General features: G+C 38.4%; 1 protein-coding gene across 2 annotated transcripts in view; it reads left to right on the top strand.

The window, feature by feature from the left end:
• BCLAF3 (BCLAF1 and THRAP3 family member 3) overlaps positions 1 to 22675 on the top strand; it is a 53401-nt gene extending 30726 nt beyond the window's left edge. Inside the window, exons 10-13 of one of the 2 annotated variants that reach the window (XM_081115413.1) lie at positions 4081 to 4144; positions 6083 to 6175; positions 20647 to 20674; positions 21421 to 22675. In XM_081115413.1, coding sequence (XP_080971539.1) covers positions 4081 to 4144; positions 6083 to 6175; positions 20647 to 20652 — 163 coding nt within the window. In that variant the 3' untranslated portion in view covers positions 20653 to 20674; positions 21421 to 22675. Of the gene's footprint in view, positions 1 to 4041; positions 4145 to 6082; positions 6176 to 20646; positions 20675 to 21420 lie in introns of both variants that reach the window. The other variant, XM_081115412.1, reaches the window with a different exon arrangement.
• Positions 22676 to 23287: the final 612 nt, after the last annotated feature.

Below are 23287 nucleotides of genomic sequence, written 5' to 3'. Positions count from 1 at the left end.
AATGCTTCAGAATATATCTTCACACTTTGAGCACTGAATTCAACGCCTGGCTCTGTAGTGACTGACATTAAACAATTTATTTCGTCTCTATTTCCTCAGCTGTAAAACAGATAAGAATTATATTTACCTCACAGTGGTGGTTAAGACTAAGTAGAGTGATGCATGTAAGGCACAGAGTAGCTGGTCAGTGGTACATATTATTAATGTTAGCCTTGAGGATGGTGCTGTAGCATGCAAAGATTTTTTCCTGCAAGATGTCTTTTGCTGGGTCAGTTGGTGGTGTAGTGGAACCATGAAGTTTTTTTTTTTTTAATTGAGATGTTGCCATAAAATTCACCCTTTGAAAGTGAACGAACAATTCAGTATTTTTTTTAGTATACTCACGAAGTTGTATAACTGTTACCACTATCTAATTCCCGAGCATTTTTATCATGCCCAAAAGAAACCCTGTACCCATTAGTTGTCACTTCTTATATGTCCTTCTGCCCTGCCCCTGGCAAGCACTGATACACTTTCTGTCTGTTTTGACTATTCTTGACATTTCATACCATTTCAGTCATCTAATATGTGGCCTTTTGTGACTGTTTTTATGTACCAAAATGTTTTCAACGTTCCTCTATGTAGCATGAATATTCCTTTTATGGCTGAATAATATTCCATTGTGTGGACATGTCACATTCTGTTTATCCACTCACCAAATTGATGGATATTTGGGTTGTTTCTACTGTTTGGCAATTGTGACTAATGGTGCTGTGAAAATTTGTGTGCACATTTTTTTGTGGACATATGTTCTCATTTTTGTATACACTTAGGTTTGGAATTGCTGGGTCATTGATAACTTTGCTGAACTAGAATTAACTTTATAGAAATCTTTTATTCATATATTCAACAAATATTTATATATTTAATTTCTATGTTCTAGTCATTATTTAAGCACTGGGCATACAGTGAAAAGCTATACACCAAGCATTTGCCCTCATGGAGCTTATAATGTAATTGTAAGAGAAAGAAAAAATAAATATATTTCAGTCAGGGTAGGTAAAAGTAAGGCAGAGAGGAACTTTAATAGAGTGATAGTGTGTTATGATTTTACTTACAATAGTTATGGAATACACTTACGTTTGTGTGCTTTTTAAAATTGAGCAGGGATGTGAATTATGTGCATTAGCCATAGGGTTTTTTTTGAAGGGATAGTGCAAATGTGAAGACCTTGAGGCAGAATCACACTTGCTCTTATCTAAGGATTAGAAAGGGGCCAATGAGGTTGTAACACAGTGAACAAGGGAGAGAGTTCGATAAGACCAAATCACAAAGGACATTGGAGAACATGAAGACTTTGTAATTACTTTGAGGGAGATTAGAAAACATTTTGGTTTCTAATCCGAGAAGAGACATAATCTCATTAAATTTTAAAAGGATCACTGTGCTTGTTGGGTGGAAAATGAACTGTAAGAGTAGAGGAACAATTCTTTCATGTAAAAAAAAAAATTAGAGGCAGGAAGGCAGAGCATGGTAGGGTGGAGCTATTGGAACCAGGCTCCTTTGATCTTACTCCAGATAGCCCCTGCACATGGCACTTGCCTGGTAGTCCAAGATGAGCATTTGTGCCCTAGCCATCATGTCCACGTTCCAGCCTTTTCTTTAAAGACTTCCTGGAATTTACATGTGATACTTTGGCAACATTGGTCTTAATTTAGTCTCCTGGCCATGCCTAGTTGCAGGGAGGCTGGGAAATATGTTCTTTAACTTGGACACTCATTTGCCTGGTCAAAAATCAAATATAAAAATTTATAAAAGTTTTATTGTGGTAAAATATGCATATCATACATTTTACCATTTTTAAGTGTACAGTTAATTGGCATTAGGTACATTCACAATGTTGTGCAACCATCACCACTGTTCACTTCCAGAAGTTTTTAATCTTCTTAAACAGAAACTCTCTACCAAGTAAACTCTAACTTCCCCATACACCGGTGCCCCCAGCCCCTGATATTCTTTCTGTCTCTCTGAATTTGCCTATTGTAGTTACATGTATATATGTAAGTAGAATCTTACAGTAATTATCCTTTTGTGTTTGGCTTATTTGACTTATAATGTTTTTCATCCATGTTGTGTCATATGTCAGAGTTCTATTCTTTTTTTAAATTTCATTTCTTTATAAAGCGGAATGATATTCCATTGTATGGATATCCTCATCTTGTTTATCTGTTTTTCTGTTGATGGACATTTGGGTTTCCATCTTTTGGCTATTGTGAACATTGGTGTTGTCATCTTTTTTATTATAGCCACTCTAGTGGGCATAAAGTATTATTTAATTGGCATTTTGATTTGCATTTCTCTAGTGACTAATGCTGTTGAGCATCTTTCCATGTGCTTTTTGTGTCTTCTTTGGAAAGTATCTATTCAAATCCTTTGTCCATTTTTAAAATTGGATTCTTGTATTTTTATTATTGAGGTGTAATGGTTATTTATAATTCTGGATACTACTCCCTTATCAGATAGGCACTTTGCAAAGAGGGTATTTTAAATAAAGTCCATCAAGTAGTAGAACATGCTAGCAGTAAACAGCTGAAAGAATATAACAAAGTTGAAAAACAAAAATATAAGACATTCTTAATTTAGTCAGAGATGACCACTATTAATGTTTAGTACATTTTCTATCATTTATTTATTTATTTCTGGGCATATATGTGTATATTTTAAATAATTGAAATTATCCTTATGATGTGGCTTTGCACCCTATTTTTTGATTTACTATCATTATCAGGAGTATTTTGACAGAAAATAGGGTGGGGTTTTTGTTGTTTTTTTGTTTTTTTTTCACATTTCAAAAAATCCCGAATGGCTAATTCATGTCAGGTTCTGGGGTCAGAGCTAGGGCCACAAAACAAACCATTCACAGTGTCTCCTCTGAAGGGATCAGCTTGCAGGGTGAAACAGACAGGTGCCCCAGCAGTTACACATGCAAGTGATCGGGTAGAGACCTGAGATGCTACATATGCACTTAGCAGGGGTGCCTAGGCAACCATAGAGGGGTCTGGGAAAGCCTTCCTGGAACAGGTGCAAGTGGAGCTAAATCTGGAAGTTGCTCTAAGTTAGAAGGAACTTACCACAGAAGGAAGTGCACATGCAAAGGCGTGGAAGCAGGAGAGACTGTGCCAGGAGCCATCTGCAGCTGAACGTTCCTGAAGCTCAGTGTGCATGCTGGGGAGGGGGAATGGAATTAAGTAGCCAGGCAAGGCAGCAAGGGGCAGAGCAAGAAGGGCCCCAGGGATCATGATGAAGAGTGTGGATTTTGTCCCCATGTCACTGAGGGACAGAGACCTGTGGGATGGGCTGAGGCAGTGAGACGGTTGTTCACTGTAGAGCAGAAAGGGTGTGAGGAGCACCGTGGGGAGATGTGGGATGGAAAGGGAGAGGACTCCGAGGGCTATGGAAATGAGGCCCCGGGGCTGGAGGAGAAGCCTAGGGAAGGACCTCCCTCCCACATAGGGCTGCCCTCCCTCTGGGAAGAGCCCTTGTTGGCTTCTGGCCCTAGTGGTGAGAGTAGAGGGGGCTGTCCTTGGCTTCTGTGACCCAGCAGTGTCAGAGGCCCCTGCTCTGTCATGAGGGGACTTTGAGCCCATCACACACCTCATCTCTGGTGCTTTCACCAGTAAGAGTTTGTCGGCAAGAGGGGTCCAGTGCTGCCAAAGGCTTGAGAGCAGTTATTTTCTACCCTCAGAAAATACACATTCTCATGGTTCCAAGGCGTTACAGCCCTCAGAAGGCCTGTCCTTGGACCCCAGATTGAGAATGCTGGTCCAAGGAATACTGTTTTACCCCTGTTGTTAACTTACACTCAGCTAAATAATGTTTGTTGATAAATGAAGGTTTTAACCTTGGAAACTATTTGTGATTTTAGTAGTGATAGATCGTTGAGATTATTTTTACCGTTGTGCCACTTTGTCTCTGAAGGGGATAATTTGATTTCTCATGTTTATTTGTTGGATAAAAGTAAACTAATAAAAGATTCTGATTTTCTGTCTCTCATTTTATTAGGAATAATCTGTTTTCCTGTTTTTTATCTCATGACGACAGCTTTCCAAACCATCTATGTGTTACAAGGTCAAATTCTAGAGAGTTTATTCAGACTATTTACATGGTAAGATTGCAGTTCTAAATTTTTCATTTTTCTACATTCTATCCTCCTCAGCTATATCTATGTGTACAGGGACCACCAATATTTTTCATAATGTCTATAACTAATGGTTCAGTAAGTATGGGTTATAATTCTTTTGTTTAACATTAAGATTCTGTTGAGGCATATAATTATGACAGAAGAAATGGTCATCTCTTATTTGATTTAGCAGGATTTTATTGTACTTATTATAGTACTTATAGTACTAGCTTTCTTTACTTAAGAACAGTGTTATTAAGGTATAACTTACATACCATGAAATTTACCTGTTTTAGGTGTATGATTTAATAATTTTTTGTAAATTTACCAAGATGTGTAAACATTACCATAATCTAGTTTGGGAACATTTTTGTGACCCCAATAAGAGCCCTTATGCATGCTAACTTCTAATCTACTTTTTGTTTTTAAAGATTTGCCTTTTCATAGGGCAGTTCACAAATGGCAGCTGGCTTCCATAAGAGCAAGCAAGTAATGTCTAGAAAGATAGACGCCAGAGTGTGTTTGTAACCTAATCTCAGCTGCAGTACTCTATTTGTAAGAAGCAAGCGCACACTCAAAGGAAGGGGGTGGCATAGGGCCCTGGTCAGAAGTTGCCGGTAGAGTCCTCCCACTGGCCTACAGTAATTCATATCCTTTCACTTCCTTCCTCACAGGGTCCCTGAAAGTCTCATCTCATTGCATGTATCTTTATGCACTTATTCAAATTTATAGACTTAGTATAAATTCAAGATGACTACTATGAAAAGTGTTTTATGTGACTTAAAAAATGTTTTTTAACTAATTTCAGAGAGGAAGAGAGAGATAGAAACATCAGTGATGAGAGAGAATCATTGATCAGCTGCCTCCTACATGCCCCACACTGGGGATCAAGCCGGCAACCCAAGCCCTGACCTGGAATGGAACTGTGACCTCCTGGTTCATAGGTCAATGCTCAACCACTGAGTTGTGCCAGCTGGGCTGTGACTTTTTTTAACTGAGGAGAGAGGTAAAGGTATGAAAGGAATATTTGTGAGAAGTATAGACTCAAATGGAATAAAGAGAAGGTTATAAGACTATTAGAGGGCCGGTACACAACATTCATGCACTGGTGGTGGGGGCGGGGGGGGGGGTCCCTTCAGCCTGGCCTGTGCCCTTTAGCAGTCTGGGAGCCCTCAGGGGATGTCCAATTGACAGCTTAGGCCTGCTTCCCCCCACCCACTGCTGCGCTCACTGTCAGCCTGGCTTGTGGCTGAGCAACTGAGTGGCGCTCCCCCTGTGGAAGTGCACTGACCACCAGGGGGCAGCTCCTGGTGGTGAGTGCACATCACAGCAACCGGTAGTCCTGCCATTCGGTCAATTTGCATTTACCCTTTTATTATATAGGATTATTTTGGGGAAAAAGAAGCCATCTTTCAGAATGGGCCCTATCTTTTCTGTTCCCATCAAAAGGTTCAGGTTCTTTGTAGTTACTGTCTTAATTCTCTGACTTCTGATAGTTTCCTAGTCATGGCAGGAGCATTTGCTCAAATAATTGATCTGAGCAGCAAAACCTGCCTCCTACAGTGTTGAGAATTTGTTTTCTTAGACATTAGGGATTCTAGCAACTCCTGATAATAATGGGTTGGTTTCTCTTCTGCATGCTTTAATAAATCCTACATTTTTAGTCCATTTTGTAAAAGTTACCCATTGTGTTATGCAGGAGTATTTTTTTTCACTTCTCACGTTTGTGAATTAAACTAGCCCTTCACAAACTAGCATGGTTTATGTGAAGGAAGATGTATATATGTTCCTATAGTTAAGCTACATGCTACATGTTTTGTGTTCTTAATCCTGTACATTTAAAATGGGTGCTTAATGATAAAATGAAGTTTTAAAAGTAAACTTTAACATGTATTAACCCATGCTAATACTTTTTCCACACAGGATTATACTATGCAGAGAATTGACAACATTACTCACAAGGCACTTGAAGTTAAGAGCAACCATCAAAACAGAAGGGGCTTTAGATCTTTTAAGGTATTGAGTGTTATTTTCCATTTAATTCTAGCTTTTGGTTTATGCTTTGAACATAATGCTTTAAGTAATGGCTAAATTCAAAGCTGTTTATAGTAGCTATATTCTTTCTGGACACTTAGAGTTAACTTTAATCAATGTAATGATGACTTCTTTCCTCAGGACTTGATTTTCAATTTTTTTGTAACCAGTGGAACATTTTTACAAATATTATATGGAAATACAAATACATAAAAAATACACAGAATGGCTTTCAGTGGGGAGGCAGGCCAGGTCTCAAACCCTTCGTCTAAGTCTGTCCCTTTATCTCTAAGACAAAAGTGTATAGCTATAGAACCTTCTCCAGGATTTACAGATATAAAAAACCCTACCCACAAATAGACATGCAGCCCTCAAAGGCCTTCTGGATCGACCATCAGAAAAAGTTTCTGATCCAGGAAGCTTTGTTAAAGATACTCCATCACATTCTTCGTGTACAGCTATGTCTGATGTGATAGTTTTAATCAACCAGCATATTTGATTATCCCGATAACCTCATCCCCCAAACGGAAGGGATACGAATGTAGTGCAAAGTAGTGTATTTCTCTTTTCTTGCTCTCAGAAGTTGAAGTGCTTTTTAAATCCACCTGGACTTATTTTCCTGCTTATGATAGGTACTTTATTTATATTTTTCATTCCACAGTGTTTTCCCTCCCCCCCCAAAAGGAGAAGAATCTGAGGTTTTTGTGTGTGAAAGGAGCAAGCAGGCTGGACGGAGTAGTTAGCTCAGTAGGAAGTTAGTATGAGCAGAAAGGTATTATAAACTATCCTCAAACCATAGAGTAGGAGGGTAGCTGAGTGATCTGTTAATACCTGGCTTCTTGAGAGTCAAAATTTTTAGATGTCAAAAGATTTTTTCCACTGGGAGCAACACAATTAGTAGGCATTGAGTAGATAGCATTTTAGTCAATAGTTCACGTACCTAAACACATGTGTGACATTAGGTTTTCAAAAATAGCTATGGCCATAGAATATATAAACATGTTTTATACCATCTTTTAATGTCTTAAAATCATTAACTGAAAATGTGATGTCTGCATAGCTTAGAAACTCTGTCAATGGACTTTCAGATTTAAGTGCTTCCTACATGTTCTAATCATTGGTCAGATAAAGTTGATTGTAGTCTTTCCTACAGTTGTTATGAGTTATTTCATGTTATCCTTCCTCCTTAATGAAAAGTTCATTAACATTAATTATAAATTTTTAAAAAATATATGCAATAATTTTCTTGACCATTCATTTGAAGCTGTGTAACATTATATGATTATTTGGAAGTCCACAGTCCTTTATAGTAAAATAGGAGGAGGAAATAATCCTTCCTAAGAAAAGGATTTGATTAAAATTTACTTTTTATATTAATTGGACTAATTCAAAGCCAGAATTAGTAATCACCTTATGAGATATGTAACAGTGGACATTGTAAATAGTATGCAAGTAGTTTTAACAAAATTACTATCTCATCATAATTCTGTTTTACCTGAATTTTTTATAGTCTTAAAAAAATAATTGGAAAATAGGTGTGGTTTAAATACTTTTTATAAACTTATATACTTCTTTATGCATGACATACCCATTGTTAAATAATTGTGGAAAGAAGAATATACTTAGTTTTTATAATTACTCCATTATTATATACCATTTGTACATTTTCCACATGGGAAACACAACAATCCATTGTCATTTTACATCTATTGTAATTTTGGGCAGTCTTTTTAAGTATAATTCTTAACTTGAAAATACTTGTTAAGGGAATTTTTATGTTAAAGAAAGATTAGTTTTCCCTGGCTAGGTGGCTCAATTGATTGGAGCATTGTCCCGAGCACCAAAAAGATTGCAGGTTTGATTCCTGGTCAGGGCACATATCTATTTGCAGGTTTGATTCTCAGTCAGGGTGTGTTGGGGAGGCAGCCACTGGATGGTTCTCTCTCACATCAATGTTTCTCCCTCTCCCCCCCCCCGTCCCACTTCCTCCCTCTCAATTCAATAAAAACATATCCTCGGGTGAGGATTAAAAAAGAAATACTGGCTTGAAGGTACTGACAAGAATAAAGTTAAGAGAGTTTTTTTATTCTTAAATAGACATTGATACTTAATGCCTTCCCTCAATTTGTGATTTGATATATTTCACTATGAATAAGAAGGAAAATTTCAGCTCATTAGAGGTTTTGGAAGTTGTATTTTTCTTAGCGTGGTCAATTTCAAAATTATTTAACTTAATGATTTTAAAAAATGGTTTTATGTGAATTTTTAAATTTTTATATAACCCTTGGCCAGTGTGGCTCAGTTGTTTGGAGCATCATCCTGTATACCAAGAGGTGATGGGTTTGATTCCCAGTCAGGGCACATATCCAGGTTGCAGTTTCCATCCCTGGTCCGGACATGTGTGGGAGGCAACTGATCAATGTCTGTCTCTGTCTCTGTCTCTGTGTCTGTCTCTGTCTCTGTCTCTGTCTCTGTCTCTCTCTCTGTCTCTCTCCCTCCCTCCCCTTCCTCTCTTTAAAATCAATGCAAAAAGTTTTAAAAAAATAAACTAGGAAACTAGTTTGAGGAAAATGTACTTTATTTCCATCATTAACCTCTTCCCTTTTAATATTTGTAGTGCCTAGAATCAAGGGCAGCTCTAAATACCAGACATTTTTCCATTTCTTACGCTAATAAAGTAGACTTGGAAGCTATAGTTTTAAGATTTAATTATTTTTTTCCTTTACAGGCCAAGTTTAGAGGTGGCAGGCAGAGGCGGTATGGTAAATCAGGCCTAGTAAAGAAGAGCTTGAACATTCAGGCTAAATATCAGCGTTTACGGTATGCTGGTTCAAAGGGATTTTTCACTAAAAAATACAGAGAAAGATTGCTGAGGAAAAAAAAGGTTAGTTAGATTATGATTCATTAAAAATACTGAGTGACTTTGGAACTCATAAATTATCTCTGATTAATAGGTAAATTGGGTTTTTAATTTAATTTGACTTGGGAAACAACCTAGATTTCAAAAATACTCATTGTATAATAGTTGCAGAAAAACTTCAAGGAGCAGTGGTAATAGAGCTGTGAGACTGTTTAATCTGAAAATGCTTTTAGCTGTTATACCTCAAATATTTTGAATATAACAGCTGTTGAAACTTTTTACCTTAGAATATCTCCTCTATGATTCATTTTTGAAATGGAAATTCAGGTAGACTTTTAACTGATATAGTTTAGCCTTATAAAATATGAATTATCTAAGTACCAAAAAAATATTGAACTGACTGTAGAAAAAGGGTACATAATTGCAAAATATGCTAACTCTTCTTTTTCCCCTACTCATATATGCTTTATTTTGATAAAATATGTAAAAAATTTGCCATTTTAACCATTTTTAGGTATACAATTCAGTGGTATTAATTACATTCAGAATGCTGTGTAAGCATCACTACTTTATGCTAACTCTTCATGTTAATAAAAAGTTTCTTGCTCTGCTGGCATGGCTCAGTGGTTGAGTGTCAACCTAAGAACTAGGTACAGTGATGGCGAACCTTTTGAGCTTGGCATGTCAGCATTTTGAAAAACCCTAACTTAACTGTGGTGCCGTGTCACATATAGAAATTTTTTGATATTTGCAGCCATAGTAAAACAAAGACTTATATTTTTGATATTTATTTTATATATTTAAATGCCACTTAACAAAGAAAAATCAACCAAAAAAATGAGTTTGCGTGTCACCTCTGACACGCGTGTCATAGGTTTGCCATCACTGAACTAGGAGGTCATGGTTCGATTCCTGGTCAGGGCACACGCCTGGGTTGTAGGCTCGTTCCCTAGTGTTGGGCATGCAGAAGACAGCCTATCAATGATTCTCTCTCATTATTGATGTTTATCTCTCTCTCTCCCCCTTTCCCTTCCTCTCTAAAATAAAGTATATTTTTAGAAAAGTTTCTTTACTTGATCATTTGAATTTCATACTCTTAGTTGTAGATAGATTTTATTTAAATTTGCCATATTGGTATTTGAAAATACAGCATCAATATGATATAAAATTACATTCTACATATTATATTTTAAATGAGAATAATAGAATTATATCAGTTAAGGGAGGTTATTTTGTCAGTATTTTTATTAATCTTTATTAATAATTATGGACGAATATTTTCTTCTGAGAAATGTCTGTATATTTAGTGTTGCTATCAAATAGTCCAACTGTGGTTTTATAAATTTGTTAACCATAAATGTTTCCTTAAATATTCATACCTGTGAAGCCTTTACACTGAGCTTGCTTATTGGTTTTAGTAAAACTTGTTTTTTAAAACATGGATCAATAGAATGGAGTTTACAGCTGATTTTTTTCAGTTTTGAAATTAGATATATCTTCTGAACTTCTCTCACCTCCTAATTTTAATTGAGCACCTTAGAAGAGGTTTCTAATTTCACTGTGTATGCCATCCTAGGTGTTATGAAAGCCATCTCTCCTTTAAAAATGGAGTGAAATTGCTATAATTTTCCCCTCTTCTACCCCTCCCTGCTGTTGGACTGAGGTGCTGGCTTCTCTTCCTGACTTGTGTGGCAAATTTCTTTGCAGCAGATCTTTCTACATATTAATCCCCAATCACAGGTGGCAGCTTGCATGGTCTCAGGGAAGCTAGTCATTGATTTCCACTTGAGGAGGAAGGCTGAAGCAAGCCTTTCCCTTAACTTTATGGTTGAGTTTCAGGTACATGTTATGTGTTTCTCTTCTGTTAGTTCTTTGCTGAACTTTGAGTGTTAGCTTCATTCAATTCCATTTTTACCTCTATTCTTGCCATGATTTGGGTGATTACTTGACTGCTTGCCTCAGCCACTGCTTTCTATACACTCATTGGACTTGCTCCATTTCATCATTTTTGTTTTTGCCTCACCTTGCCCTGTTCCTACTGACCACCCAGTTCTTCCAGACCACGTTGACCTCGCTTAGCAGCAAATAGAAACCAGACGTCAAGCCTTCATCTTAGGACCTGATGAGTGTGTTCTAGAAGGAGCCACAGCCTGATATAGGTCTCTAATCTTTAGGGCTTAAGCTTTTTAAAAAATGGTGTGTGTTTTTTAAATATATTTTTATTTATTTTAGAGAGAGAGTAAGCGAGAGGGATAGAGAGATAGAAACATCAATGAAAGAGAACATTGATCGGCTGCCTCCTGAACGCCCCCTGCTGGGGATCCAGCCTGCAGTCCGGGCATGTGCCCTAACTGGGAATCGAACTGTGACCACCTGATTCATAGGTTGATGCTCCGTCACTGAGCCACACTGACCTGGCTTTTTGTGTTATCTAAAATATAGCAGTTATGGTTAATGGCCAGTGCAGGTCATTGGCCCTGTCCTGTTGCCTTTCACTGCCTTTTGAGTATGTTAGAGGTGGTCCCAATACACTGAATTAAAAAAAAAAATCAGTGTCTTCTATTGTTTTTCTTAGACATAACCCTCTGGATGCTACTTCATATATCTTTGTACCGTAGCTACTTTGACATGGGTTTGTTCAGTCTGCCTATTGTCAGTGCCTGCAAACAAGCCACAGCCAGGCTTTTATAGATTGTGGTTGAACAAGGCATAACTCTACAAGTATGGCATGAAGTCAGGCTTCCTACTTAATATCAGGGCTCCACACTCTCTTGACCTTTAGGAAAAGTAATGAGGCATTGCAGCAGCTCTGTTTCTGCCAAGGTCTTAAGGCGTATTGGGTGTTAGAGGTGTGTGTGCGTTTTTTTAAAATATATTTTCGTTCTGGTTAGTGGGAACCAAGGTACTTAAGGCTTACTTGGCCTTAGAGCTGTCCCAGTAGTATTGTGCTGAAACCCCATTCTACGTGTATAAACTGATGATTTAGACCTATCATTCCATTTTACCTCAACTTTCATGCCCTAAAGAAAAGAGGTAGAGGCCTGGAGTCTTTGGTTTCTTCTAATGTTGCTTGCTTCCCCTTTCTCTTAGATTAGGGGCACTTTTGCTCAAATGGGTTACTGGGTGTGAGGTATCATTTACATCACTTTTCATCCCAAGTCCAGCATTAGAGGGAACTTTGAAGCTACTGTCCTGGAGAGAAACCTTAGTCTGAGCAGCAATTGTTCACTGCTTTGTCTTTTTTGCCCTAATAGGAACTTCATTCTTTTCCTTGCTAGACCACCAGCTAGATTAATTAAGGATGTGTCATCAATTCATTAATCTAGGTACTCTAGACTTCTTCTCCCATGCCTCAAAGTCCACCAGGAAGGTTTCGATTGATCTTGTCTGGGCTTCTCACTCCATCACAGTATTGAGATTGCTGGGCTGATCATTCATGGCGTGGCAGTCTTGTGACGCTCAACTGTAGTGCGGTCTGGTTACTGTGCATCAGACGTGCTTCCTGTCTCCTATGCCCTCTTGTCCCACTAACCTGAACAATTGTGGCTTCCCTAAAACCACCTTGTTTCCCCAGCTGCCTACAAAGTAGTAAGATTCCCAAGCAGTATTAGGAAAGTACAGAACTGAAATTCTTTCTCGTCATTCATCATGCACTTGTCATATCAATCCCATCCTGGCACCCAAATTCCCTTTTATTGCACCTCTTTTCTATTGGATTCTGGGCTTAGGCTGAAAGATAAAGGGGTTGTAGAAATGTCTGTTACCACCTGAAATAAGGCTGGTCTTTTTTTAAAAAAATATATATATATTATTGATTTTTTTACAGAGAGGAAGGGAGAGGGATAGAGAGAATCAGAAACATCGATGAGAGAGAAACATTGATCAGCTGCCTCCTGCACACTCCCTATTGGGTATGTGCCTGCAACCAAGGTACATGCCCTTGACCGGAATTGAACCTGGGACCCTTGAGTCCAAAGGCTGACACTCTATCCACTGAGCCAAACCGGTTAGGCCAAGGCTGGTCTTTTTAAAAATATATATACTTTTATTGATTTCAGAGAGGAAGGGAGAGGGGGAGAGAGATAGAAACATCAATGATGAGAGAGAATCATTGACTGGTTGCCTCCTGCATGCCCCGCACTGGGGATTAACCCTGACCAGGAATTGAACCATGACCTCCTGGTTTCATAGGTTGACACTCAACCACTGAGCACACCTGTTGGCTGGGCAAGGCTAATCTTTTATCCACTATCATTCACAAGTGCCCCTCTTTTATATTCTCTTCTCATCACAAATTTTGCAGAAACTCTTGAGAGTCAGACTATGTACCAGAATAGAACAAAGGACTTAGCACGAATTTATGAGGCCACCTCTGGGAACAGTGCCTCTGAACACTCAGCAGTTGTGCATTTGGTTAGGAAGACCTGGAAGTCCTTAGCATCAGAGATTCTCCAGCAGTCAGTCCTCCCGGGCCTGTCAGCTGGGTACCTATCAGAGCTCTGTCTGTGGCTGGGAAGGGGAGAAAGGAGAGAGCATAAAGATGCTGCAGGAAGGAAGTTACAGACTGGGACTTAAGGCTTTTTGAGTTGAAAAAAACCTTGAAAGTCATGGAGTACAAAGATTAGAACAGGAACCAAGATCAGACAAATGAACAAAAATCAGTTATATACCTGCTCTGTCCCTCAAACTGAAGTGTACCAGGATGCAAAAGTGTTGCATAGGAACATCATCTCCTTCAAACATTTATGATCTTGAGCCTCCAGTTTCACTATCTACTTCTCTGCCTTACTTATTTAGTGATTTGTTTCTTCCATGCATCCTTAAAAAAAAATGCATGCATTCCCTAGTGTTATATTCTTTTTAAAAATATATTTTTATTGATTTCAGAGAAGAAGTGAGATGGAGATAGAGTTAGAACATCAGTGATGAGAGAGAATCATTGATTGGCTGCCTCTTGCACGCATGCCTACTGGGAATCGAGCCCGCAGCCTGGGCATGTATCCTGTCTGGAAATCAAACCATGACCTCCTGGTTCATAGGCCAGTGCTCAACTACTGAGCCACGCTGACCAGGCCCTAGTGTTATATTCTTTATTCTCTTCGTTTATTCCTTGTTTATACTTGCCTTGATTGCCCTCATCTTTCCCAAGGTTTTAGCCATCACCTCTGGTGATGTCTTCAGCCCTAACTACTCTCCAGAGCCCCAGATTTCCAGCTGCCTTCCAGATACCCTCACTTGGATGTCCTGAAAATGCCTCAAATTCAGCATGTTCAAAATCAAACTTGTACTGACACATGCTACAGCATGGGTGACCCTTAAAAACATGGTGCTAAGTGACAGAAACCAGTCACAAATGACCACACTGTATGATTCCATCTATAGGAAATGTTCTGATAAACCAAGCCATAGAGACAGAAGGTAGCTTAGTGATTGCTAGGGACAGGGAGGTGTTAAGGAGAAATGGTGTGTGTGTGTGACTATTAAATGATACAGCATGGTTTTTTTTTTGGGGGGGGGGAGTGAGAAATAGTCTAAAACTGATTACGGTGATTGATGGTTGCACAGCTCTGAATACACTAGAAAAACTTGAATTGCACACTTTAAATGGTTGAACTATATAGTATATGAATTACATCACAGTAAATGCTGTTAAAAGTAAAATCAAATTGGCTCTCCTCCCCAGACCATTGGTTTTCCCTCATGGTCCATAGCTTCTGCAGCTACCAGCCATAGCAGAAACTTGGCTCATTCATCCTCTATTCCTCCTCCCAACTTCAACCATTCCAAGTCTTCTTATTTCTATGACTCATTTATTCTGTAATTCCACTCATTCCTTTTAACGGCTGCATATTATTCCTCTCTATGGATGTATTACTTATTTCAGTGCTTTTCAAACTTTTGCTTACATACCCCAAAATTTTGAAAAATTATTAACCTTGTTGCACATGTTTAGTTTGGTATCTAATTTTTTTCTGTAAGTTTAAATTGTTATAAAGGATATACTGTCTGGCATATTATAAACTAGAGGCCCAATGCACGAAAAATGTGCAAGGGGCTTGGCCCTCGCAGCCGCAGTGGCTTGCCTTGGCCCTTGCAGCCCTGGCTTTGTCTGGAAGGTTGTTTGGCTGTCTGGTCTAATTAGCATATTACAATTTTATTATTATAGATACTGAGTCTTAAATAAAACTGTTACATCATCTCTTCAGTGGAACCTGCCTACCACAGGAATTTGATCACTAGCATCATCCATTTAAAAAGATGTACAAACGTGCTCTTTTAACAGTGACAATTTTTACAACATTCCTTTTTTGCCTTGAATTTGGATTTTATTTTATTTCCCCCATCGACTTTTTTTGTAAAGTCTTTTGCTGATAACCAAATCAGGTTTGACATAAAATGTTAATAATTGATTTCTGTGACTACTAGGTGTTAAATATTTCTTCTGGATTGAGTTAACATTACTGTTGATCGAAATAGCATAAACATATTGCAGATTTTATTAAGTATTGATTAGACACAGACATTTTATTAGAAATGTATTTCTCTTTTTAATTAGTTTATGTGTTTATAAATGAATAATACTTATTGCTACTAGAATAATACAGTTTTCAAGTATCCATTCTAATTCTATTTTTTCTTTTTGTAGATATAAGTCCTAAGAAACCTTATTTATTTGATTGTATAGATGGGAATGAAAGGACTTTTATTATAGCAATACCACTCGGTTCTTTGGACTCACTTTGAATTATAGGTCAGAAAAAATCATTTAGTGATCTATCATCAAAAAGTATTTTGAGTGTTTTTCACTGACAGCTCAGTTTTTCCTCTTTCTGTTTTATTAAACAAAAGCAAAGAATCAGAAACCATCGCATGGTATTTATTACTAGCTGCTAGGGTGGGTTTTTTTTTTCACACTATCACCACTATTTCCAATTGCCCCTTTTTTTGGTGGGGGGTCCCCAGGTAATGCAAAGTAATCAGATTTGGGATGAGAAGGCATATTTTTCTTGTGCAAAGTGGGAGGTAGGACATCAGACTTAATGAGATGTTCAGGCAGGTTAATTCTGGAAAGCAAGCATTGGGAATTTGAAGATCTGGAGATTAATTCCCTCCAAACTAGTTGTACCTGCATACTCCTTGCAAAGTCTTTATGTACCCCTAAGGATATGTATAGCCCCTTTCGATGATTGCTGATTTCCTTAACCAAGACTCTGTTGATGACTTCTGGATAGCTTACAGGTTTTCATTATTTTCGCTTAATACCATGGGGGGATATTGGTGCTTTGTTACCTTGCCATACTGCCCTCATTTCTGCTCTCAGCAGAGGTATATGAAGAGGCCTGTTTACCTACACCCTCTCGCCAGCACTCCACATCATCAATCTTTATTTGATAGCAGAAAACAGCTCTCATTTGCCTTTCTTTGATTATTAATGATGTGACTATATTTTTATATATCTATTGGCCATTTGTATTTCTTCCCTCAATTTCCTTATTTTCTATGCTTCCCTGGCATTTCTGTCAAGGGGTTGATTTGTAGGAGCTTCTGATTTACTGAGGTATTCATCTGTCATACATTTGGTGGTATTTATTTGATGTTTGTCAGCTGTTTGTGATGGCTTTTATGTTACAGAACTTGTAAATGTTGATGAATCTGTCAAGTGTCATGCTTATGCTTATAAAAATTCCTCATGGTTTTTTAAAATAGCTTTAATGGTTATGTTTATGGTCATAAAATTTAAACATAGAAATATTTATTCCATTTAGAATTTATTTTTATGATATGATGTGAGGTCAGGATCTCATTTTTTCCCCTGTGAGTAGTCAGTTTTTCTAACACTATTGAATAATTTGTCCTTTCCCCACTGATTGAAAATGCCACCTTTACTGTATGCTATATTCTTATGTATTCCCCGTCTGTTCTTGGACTCTTTGAAACGTCTAACTTATTTCCTTGCCTCATGATTTGCTTATTCTGTTCCTTCACTACTAGCACAGTTGTCCCAAGACACAGGTTGAATTGTATTATTCTTGTGCAAGCACCTTCCAAAGGTTTTGTTCCTATGAAAAAAGAGACTAGACTTGTTAGCCAGGTCCTACCTTAAGGTACCTTTCTAACCACATTTCTCCATGGGCCCTCTGCTTTTTGGAGCATAACATATGTTTTCACATATTTGTATCTTTGTGCCTGCTGTTTTCTCTTGGCTAGAAATAACTTCCAGCTCCCACCTTTTTTATTTAAATCCTGATTTCCTTTTAAGATCCACTGTAAAGCCTTACCAAACCCCCTCCCCTCTTTAGCTGTCCTTGCATTTGATCTCTAACTGTTGCTCTTATTAAAAATATTTTTTATTTTAGAGAGGAAGGGAGAGGGAGAGAGAGACAGAAACATCAATGATGAGAGAGAATCATTGATCAGCTACCTCCTGCATGCCCCCCACTAGGGATTGAGCCAGCAACCCAGGCATGTGCCCTGACCGGGAATTGAACTGTGGCCTCCTGGTTCATAAGTCGGTGCTCAACCACTGAGCCAATGCCGGCAGGGCTCTAACTGTTGCTCTTTACCTTCCCATTTCTCCATATAGATGGTCAACTCCTTAAGGATAGTGGGCACCTCATTAGTTTTCATATATTCCCCTATTGCATTTCATGTAGTCTATCTTTGGAAAATGCTTGTTGAATGAATCAAATCTAATCATACATGCACACACACAACACATACATACATAACACTCATATAAGCACATCCATCCATAACTCTAAAAAATTAGTGAACAGCAGCCATTGTGTCAGAGGACCCCAAGACCACCCCCAGGTTCACCCTTGGGAGGACGCCGAGGACTCAGCATTTAGTGACACTCGTGACTATGATGTGTTACTGTTGAAGGCTGCACAGCACAGTCAGCAAAGGAAATTGGTACCTGGGCAAAGTCCAGGGGACACCAGATGTAAGTTTCAAGAGTCCGCTCCCAGTAGAGTCACACAGAACTTGCTTAATTCCCCTAGCAATGAGCTGTGAAACCACATGTGAAATGTTGCTAGCCAAGGAAGCTTGGCAGAGACTCAGTGTCCATTGGGCTTATTGGGAGCTGGTCACGTAGGCACCCCCTGCCAGACATACTTGAATTCCAGACTCTCACAAGGAAATCAGGTGTTCAGCATAGACTTTATTATTTGCATAGTTTAGACACTCATCAATGGTGGGAAGCTTCCCGAAATCTAAGTTTCCAGATGCCAGCCAATGGCCAACCTTGTAAGCAGGCCTTTCAAAGGATAGCAGTTAGGTATACTATATTAACTGTTGGCTGTACAACCATACTTTTGAAGACGTGAATTTCACAGGTGGTAAATGCCTAAAGAGAGGAGGAAAAGGTCGACATGTTAGGAATGGTGAGTATGCTAAGTACTTTGATTTCTACTCTTTTCACAGATGAGGTAGATTATGAACTGAGTCATGGAGAGGAGCAGGACATAGAAGGGACTATGGCCAAAGATCCATGTTTGGCAGTAGAATGTAGAGTTGGGTAGAGAGAGGGGTGTACAAACTATAGAGGACCTCTGCCGGGGTCCAACCCCAGCAGGTCCAGGGGTTCCCAAAGGCGTGGACGGAGTCGGCGAAGAAGGAATGACACGGAGACAGCGTTCAGTTGATCAGCAGCCTAGCCAGGATCTCCAGCCAAGTTCTGGTCTCGATCTCCAGAGAGGTTCTGCTTAGGATCTCCAGCCAGGTTCTGTGTCCATGTTGTCTTGCTAGGTTCTCCAGCCAGGTTCTCCAGGTTCTCCAGCCAGGTTCTGTAGCCATGTTCCCTCGCTAGGTTCTCCAGCCAGGTTCTGTCCAGGTTCTCCAGCCAGGTTCAGTCACCAGGTTCTAGTCAGGTTCAGTCCAGGATCTTTTGCCATGTTCTCTCCAGCGAAGTTCTTCTGTCTGTAGGTTCTGTGTAGGTTCTGTCTGTGTAGGTTCTGTCTTCTTCTGTCTCCTGAGTTCTGTCTCTCTTCTCTCTTCTCTCTTCTCTCTTCTCTCTTCTCTCTTCTCTCTTCTCTCTTCTCTCTTCTCTCTTCTCTCTTCTCTCTTCTCTCTCTCTCTCTCTCTCTCTCTCTCTCTCTCTCTCTCTCTCTCTCTCCTAAGTTCTGTCTGCTGTTGTCTTGTTTCAACTGTATTTATACCAGTTGATTCAAATCCTATCAATCTCTATTACAAAGGTTAGGGCGTTTCTTATCTCCATTCCAGGGAGTAAAGATTATGTAGCTTAAGCATGATTATTCGTAGTTAAAGTGATTAATTACCCGCCTGGCGCTTAGTTAAGGGATTTTATTCCCTCCCTAACTTCAGGGGAAAATCCCTGCTTGGGGAAACAACCTTTCTCAGAGAGGCGACCTTGGTTAAAACACATAGTGCCAAGAAGGTGAGCAAACATATTAAGAACAGTATGCCATATATGCCAGGTCCCTTGAAACAGCAAGCATGGACCGGCTCCCGGCAGACCTCAAAAACTGGGTAAAATAGGATGCGATTTGGTAGTAATAGGACATCTTCCTCGACTAAGAAGAAAGTGGTACTTGGTGATGGCTTAGTAAGCAGTGGGTAGGCAGGGTTCTAGGGAGGATTTGAGATACAGGAAGACCAACAAGGGGACATTTTCAATGACATAAGTGTCAAGTTATAAAAATCTAGCCGAGGGTGATGCTTGTTTAGCTAGTTCAGCATTCTGCTTAGTTAGGTTTTCAAAAAATTGGAAGAATGGAGGGATTAATCCAAAAGGTGGTATAGAAGAAGCTGTGTCAAAGATGAACATGATTCAGAATAATTGTACATTCTTCTTCTTCTTTTTTTTTATTGCTTACAGTATTACAAAGGGTATTACATATGTCTCCTTTTTCCCCCCGCCCTTGACAATCCCCTGGCCTCCCCTACCCCCCAGTGTCTTATGTCCATTGGTTATGCTTATATGCATGCATATAAGTCCTTCAGTTGATCTCTTACCCACCCCCCCCTTCTGCCCCCCTAACCTCCCTGGCTGTACTTTCTTCTTTGTTAATCCTCACTGAGGATATTTTTTCCACTTTTTTTTTTTTTAGAGAGAGTGGGAGGGAGGGGGAAGAAGAGGAAGAGAGAGAGAAACTTCGATGTGAGACACATTGTTTGTTTGCCTCCCGCACATACCTCGACTGGGGCAGGCGATTGAACCTGCAACCCAGGTATATTCCCTTGACCTGGAATCGAACCTGTGACCCTTGGATGCGTGGGCTGACACTAACCACTGAGCAGCACACTGGCACTAGCCAGGGCTAATTGTACATTTTATAAACAAGGTGTTTCAGTTGAAAAAATTTTGAGAATTATTATAGTTTTCTTTTAAAATTTTTATATATTATAATTTTGTATATTATATCTGAATAAAGATATAGGATACAATGAAATCCACCTCTATTTAAAGGAATAATGTTGACAAAGTATATATGCATGTATCTTGAATATTTCATTAACAAAAATAGAAGAATAAGAGTTTTCTATCAGTACTGTTTTTGTTTGTAATTAAACATTTGCATACTAATATAAATGCCAAAAAATAATCCAACTTTTAAATTTCTTTCAGTTTTAATATTGTAAGATCCTAGTAAAAGGTAAGCATATATGTATTAATATTTTTAATGGCCCATAAAAACATGCCATTCTGCCATTTTTGCTCTTTTATTAGTTGCATGATCTTATGTCCAGTTCATGGTTGGTAATTTAATATTTTACATAGCATCACAGTATAGAATCTATGGTCATTACCCTTTAATCATAGTCTTACTGTCCTTGTGGATTTCTTTTTCTGTGTTTTTTGAAGACTTACATATATTTATATTGTCGGTAACCATCGAAAAGCAAGAAAGCTTCCCCCCAATAGCTTCCTGTACTGATATCAGCCAAGCTAGAAGAGTTCATATTATTTTAGAATTAGATACCATATGATGACAAAGATAAAATACCAGTTTGAAGTTTTGCATGTGTCAAATCAGGCTCTGTACTTAAAGGAATAAAGTTTAAGAGCCGCTATTTATTTTATTTTATTTTTTTTGCCAGGGATGTCCCCAATGAAACTCACCCAATGGCAGAATACCATTCCCATCAACTTACTAGTAGCAGTGGGTTGAGTGCCATGTATTTTCTTTGTCCTACTGACATCATTTGATACCCACTTTGATGTGTGCTGTTGTTACTTTGCGTGTTTGGGGTTCCAATATCTACATACCTTTGTGGGGACTAGGATGCAAGTAGTACTATATAAATTAAACTATTTTATAAATGACAATGTGAACAAAACTAGCTCAGATGTTATACCTGATGCTTCTTTTGAAGTCTGTATTTTGTTTTCTTTCAATAGGAATATGCAAACATTGGCACAGCAGTTTAATGGGGAATTGTTGCAAATGGAATCAACACTACAGGACATTTGAGAGCATCTCTGTTAGTTGTTATAATTGACAATAAAGCACTAATACTGTAACTTTCTTGATAAAAGACTATTTTTTTGTAGTGGAATGCTGCGATTTTTGTACACTTACTTGCTTTTAAAGTAAAGTATTTAATTGAAAAGCTGTATTAACTACAGTTTCTTTGCAAAAAGTCTCAAAAGGGCATTATTAGTTGAATTTTTCTCTGAGCATGGTTTCATAGGGAACTTAACTGAGTTATAGTCAAATGTTTACATGTTGAAAGTTTTGCTTATGTAATGAAAAACAAAAGTATCTGAATTGTATAGTGTCTGTACATGAAAGAACTTTAAGCAGTGGCCTTATGGTAGCAAATTTTTTTTTTTTAAATATATTTTATTGATTTTTTACAGAGAGGAAGGGAGAGAGATAGAGAGTTAGAAACATCAATGAGAGAGAAACATCGATCAGCTGCCTCCTGCACATCTCCTACTGGGGATATGCCCGCAACCCAGGTACATGCCCTTGACCGGAATCGAACCTGGGACCCTTCAGTCCGCAGGCTGACGCTCTATCCACTGAGCCAAACCGGTTTTGGCGGTAGCAAATTTTATACCAGATTTGTTTCCTGGTGATATTTTGACTTAACTTGAAGTTTTCTTAAGTTTCTGAGGCTTAAGGCCTATATAATTCATACATTTCATATTATGATCTAAGAAGGCGAGAGAAAGGGTGCTTCCAAATATTCTATCAGGTAGTTATGAGTGCACTGAATTTTTAGCAATTGGTTCATTCAGTTTTTTCCATAACTGTTGGCTGTTTTAGGGTTTTAAAATGCTATTGTGGAAAATATGTGAAGATTTTGTAATCTATATTTCACGTTACTTTCCCTCAGGGCAAGCTTGTGCATATCATATTTTTAAAGGCTTTTAAAAATTTTGACGAAGTCTCATATTTGGAAATTGTACTTTACTACTACAGCATTACACATTTTGCAAGCACATATTACAAACTGTTTATTTTAAGTTCAGTTGTATCGAATATCTACTATGTAAAAGATAGAATGGATGAGATTATAAATGATATTTTAGGCTTTAATATCTTATTTCTTTATGTTTTCTGTGTTCTGCTTATTAGTACCTCTACATTCCCAGTTGAAGTTTGTGAAATGTTTATTGGTAACAAAATAAAAAATTGTTGTTCCTTATGCTTGAAGAAGTTACTTGCCAGTTTGCGAGAACATTAATTTAATTTAAATTTTTTATTTTAAAAAATATTCTTACTGATTTCAGAGAGGAAGGGAGAGGTAGAGAGAGAGAGAAACATCAATGATGAGAGAGAATCAATGATTGGTTGCCTCCTGCATGCCCCCCACTGGGGAAAGCCCGAAACCCGGTCATGTGCCCTGACCAGGAATCGAATTGTGACCTCCTGGTTCATAGGTCGACACTCAACTACTGAGCCACACCACCTGGACATGTATTATTTCTTATAGCTACATGTAAATCTATAATTATCTCAATATAAATTTCAATTAAAAAATCATCCCTGCTCTAGCCGGTTTGGCTCAGTGGATAGAAGCATCGGCCTGCGAACTAAAAGGTCCCAGGTTTGATTCCGGTCAAGGGCACATACCCGGGTTGTGGGCTCGATCCCCAGTGGGGGACTTACAGGAGGCAGCTGATCCATGATTCTCATGATGTTTCTATCTATCTCTCCCTCTCCCTTTCTCTCTGAAATCAATAAAAATATATTTTTAAAAATCATCCCTAATTTTATCACAGTGAAAACTATAAATATTTGGGAATATACTTTTTT

The sequence above is a fragment of the Myotis nattereri genome (genome assembly GCF_964212035.1).
Source record: "Myotis nattereri genome assembly, chromosome: X".
NCBI classification, from domain to species: Eukaryota; Metazoa; Chordata; class Mammalia; order Chiroptera; family Vespertilionidae; genus Myotis; species Myotis nattereri.
The sequence above is the reverse complement of the archived record's forward strand: the minus strand, read 5'-3'. Positions and strand labels throughout refer to the sequence as shown.